Source organism: Babylonia areolata, chromosome 13, assembly GCF_041734735.1.
Source record: "Babylonia areolata isolate BAREFJ2019XMU chromosome 13, ASM4173473v1, whole genome shotgun sequence".
NCBI lineage: Eukaryota > Metazoa > Mollusca > Gastropoda > Neogastropoda > Buccinidae > Babylonia > Babylonia areolata.
The window spans coordinates 841,714-844,213 of NC_134888.1; the positions used below are offsets into that span (position 1 = coordinate 841,714).

The window sequence follows — 2,500 nt, forward strand, 5'->3', positions numbered from 1 at the left end:
ACATTTGGCGGGTAACTTTACTGAACTATGTGCTATAATCTGAAACGCATTTTGTTTGTCAGAGTTTGGTGGGTCTGTCATTTTTTACCTGCTGCCAAACATGTCTTCTGTGAAGACCTTGTACTGTCCTAGAGTTTCTTATCACTGTATCATTTTACTGCGCTGCTCTGAACGGGGACTATCGTGCTGGCACTGGTTTGCCAGTCAAGAGTGTCAATGTTTGTTCTTTTATCATCCTCTCCCTCCCGTTTTCGTTCATGTTGTTCGTTCGTTTGTTTTCTTTCTTTCTTTTTATTAACCTACCGTTGCTAAGCGCGTTGGGTTATGCCAGCTGCTGGTCAGACATCTGCTTAGCAGATGTGGTGTAGCGTAGTATACAGATTTGTCCGAACGCAGTGACGCCTCATTGAGTAACTGAACTGAACTGAACTGAACTACTGCTGCTGGTTTCAATTTCACTACACTCACATACTGGTTGATTTCACGTTCGTCTCTCTCTCTCTCTCTCTCTCTCTCTCTCTCTCTCTCTCTCTCCCCAACCCCCTGTACTTCTCTCTCCGTTTCTGTTCCTGTTTATTAACAATAATAATAATAATAATAATGGATACTTATATAGCACACTATCCAGAAATCTGCTCCAGGTGCTTTACAAAAACGCTTTTGTTAACATAAAACATTACATCAATGTTACATACACATACCAAAATGTGACTACACACACACACACACACACACACACACACACACACACTGCATACATTTTAACATATATGTGTATCTAACAGCTACCCTAACACATACGCACACATGGGCAAGCACAAACGCACACACAATGCACATCCATATACATGCATGTAGTTATGTACACATACATATATATACACACATAGCCAAGTACAGCTAACGCAAAGGAAGTGGACCTGCCACAATTGAACTTATTGCTGAGGGAAAAGGTGAGTTTTGAGACGAGATTTAAAAGATGCGAGGGAATCAGAATGACGGAGGTTATCAGGGAGCTTGTTCCACGTCTTTGGCGATTGAAAAGAAAACGATCTGTGTCCATAGGTCTTACTTCTGACGTGAGGTATCCTGAGAAGTTGAGTATCAGAGGAAGAATGGAGCTGGCGAGACGGGGTATAGATATGGATGAGTTCAGAAAGATACTTGGGGCCAGATCCGTTGACTGCAGAAAAGGTCAGAGTGGATAGCTTATAGTCTATTCGATCAGAAACAGGCAACCAGTGGAGAGACTGAAAGAGAGGAGAAACATGGTCAAATTTAGAAGCTGTGCAAATGCGTCTGGCAGCGTTATTCTGAATTCGTTGGAGTTTGTCTAACAGATATTTGGGAAGGTCGGCCAAAAGAGAGTTGCAGTAATCCAATCTTGAGAGAACCAGAGAGCATACAAGTGTCTTAGTTGCATCGGTTGAGAGATAGTGGCGGATAGAGCTGATTCTACGCAGTTCCAAATAGGCAACTTTACAGATATTCGAAATGTGCTGTTGGAAGGAAAGAGGCTGGTCTAGGATTACACCAAGACTGCGAACAGAAGGAGAAAGTGAAACAGGTGTGCTATTGATCAGAACAGAGTCAGGAAAGGAAGGATGTTGACGAAATTTCTTTGGACAGGTTATCATAAATTCAGTCTTATCATCATTTAGTTGCAGCTTGTTGAGAGTCATCCAGTCCTTTAGGCCAGCAATGCACTCCTGTGTTTGAGTCACCAGTGCATCAAATTCAGCTATGGAAGCCGACTAATGAAGTTGTGTGTCATCAGCAAAGCTCTCATGCGACATCGCATGATTTCTGATGACATCCGGCACAGAAGCCGCATACAGCACGAAAAGAACAGGACCTAGGACGGACCCGTGTGGGACACCATGTTTTAAGGCAGATACTCTAGACTATCTACCATTTACACACACTTTCTGTGTACGGTCTGACAGGTAAGACGTGATCCATGCTAGGGCAGTGTCACGAATACCAAAGGAAGTTTTAAGTCTGTTCAAGAGGATAGAGTGGTCGATAGTGTCAAAAGCTGCTGACAAATCTAAGAGAGCAAGAACAGATATCTTATCCTCATCAAATCCCGAAAGCAAATCATTCACTATTCTAAGAAGGGCCGTTTCGCAACTATGACCACGTCTATAAGCTGACTGGTGGGAATTAAGTAAACCATTTTATTGTCTTAACCCCCCCCCTCCTCCTCAATACTCACCCCCACCCCCCTCACACACACCCACACTCCACCCCCCCACACACCCACCTGTTGAGAGAAGGCCGGCAGGTGGATGTTGAGGATGCCACAGGCCATGTTGGACAGGAACAGGTTGACACAGAGGAAGACAAAGGACGGCTTGGTCATCACCTTCCACTGACCTCCCTCACCACCACGGCCAAGGGCGGGGGTCGAGGAGGTCAGCAGGTCAAGGTCAGGGACCGGGGTCACGACCCCCCCGACCCCTTGCAGACTGTGGAGGCTGGGGAAGACGGCGAGGGC

At 45.3% G+C, this 2,500-nt stretch overlaps 1 protein-coding gene across 3 annotated transcripts in view; it reads right to left on the reverse strand.

Moving 5' to 3' along the window:
- The window catches only part of LOC143288956 (monocarboxylate transporter 14-like), a 37,232-nt gene that overhangs the window by 12,710 nt on the left and 22,022 nt on the right, over positions 1 to 2,500 (reverse strand). For all 3 annotated transcript variants that reach the window (XM_076597652.1, XM_076597650.1, XM_076597651.1), the window contains exon 5: positions 2,267 to 2,500. This exon is cut by the window's right edge and continues 806 nt beyond it. In XM_076597652.1, the coding sequence (XP_076453767.1) occupies positions 2,267 to 2,500 (234 nt within the window). The remainder of the gene's footprint in view (positions 1 to 2,266) is intronic.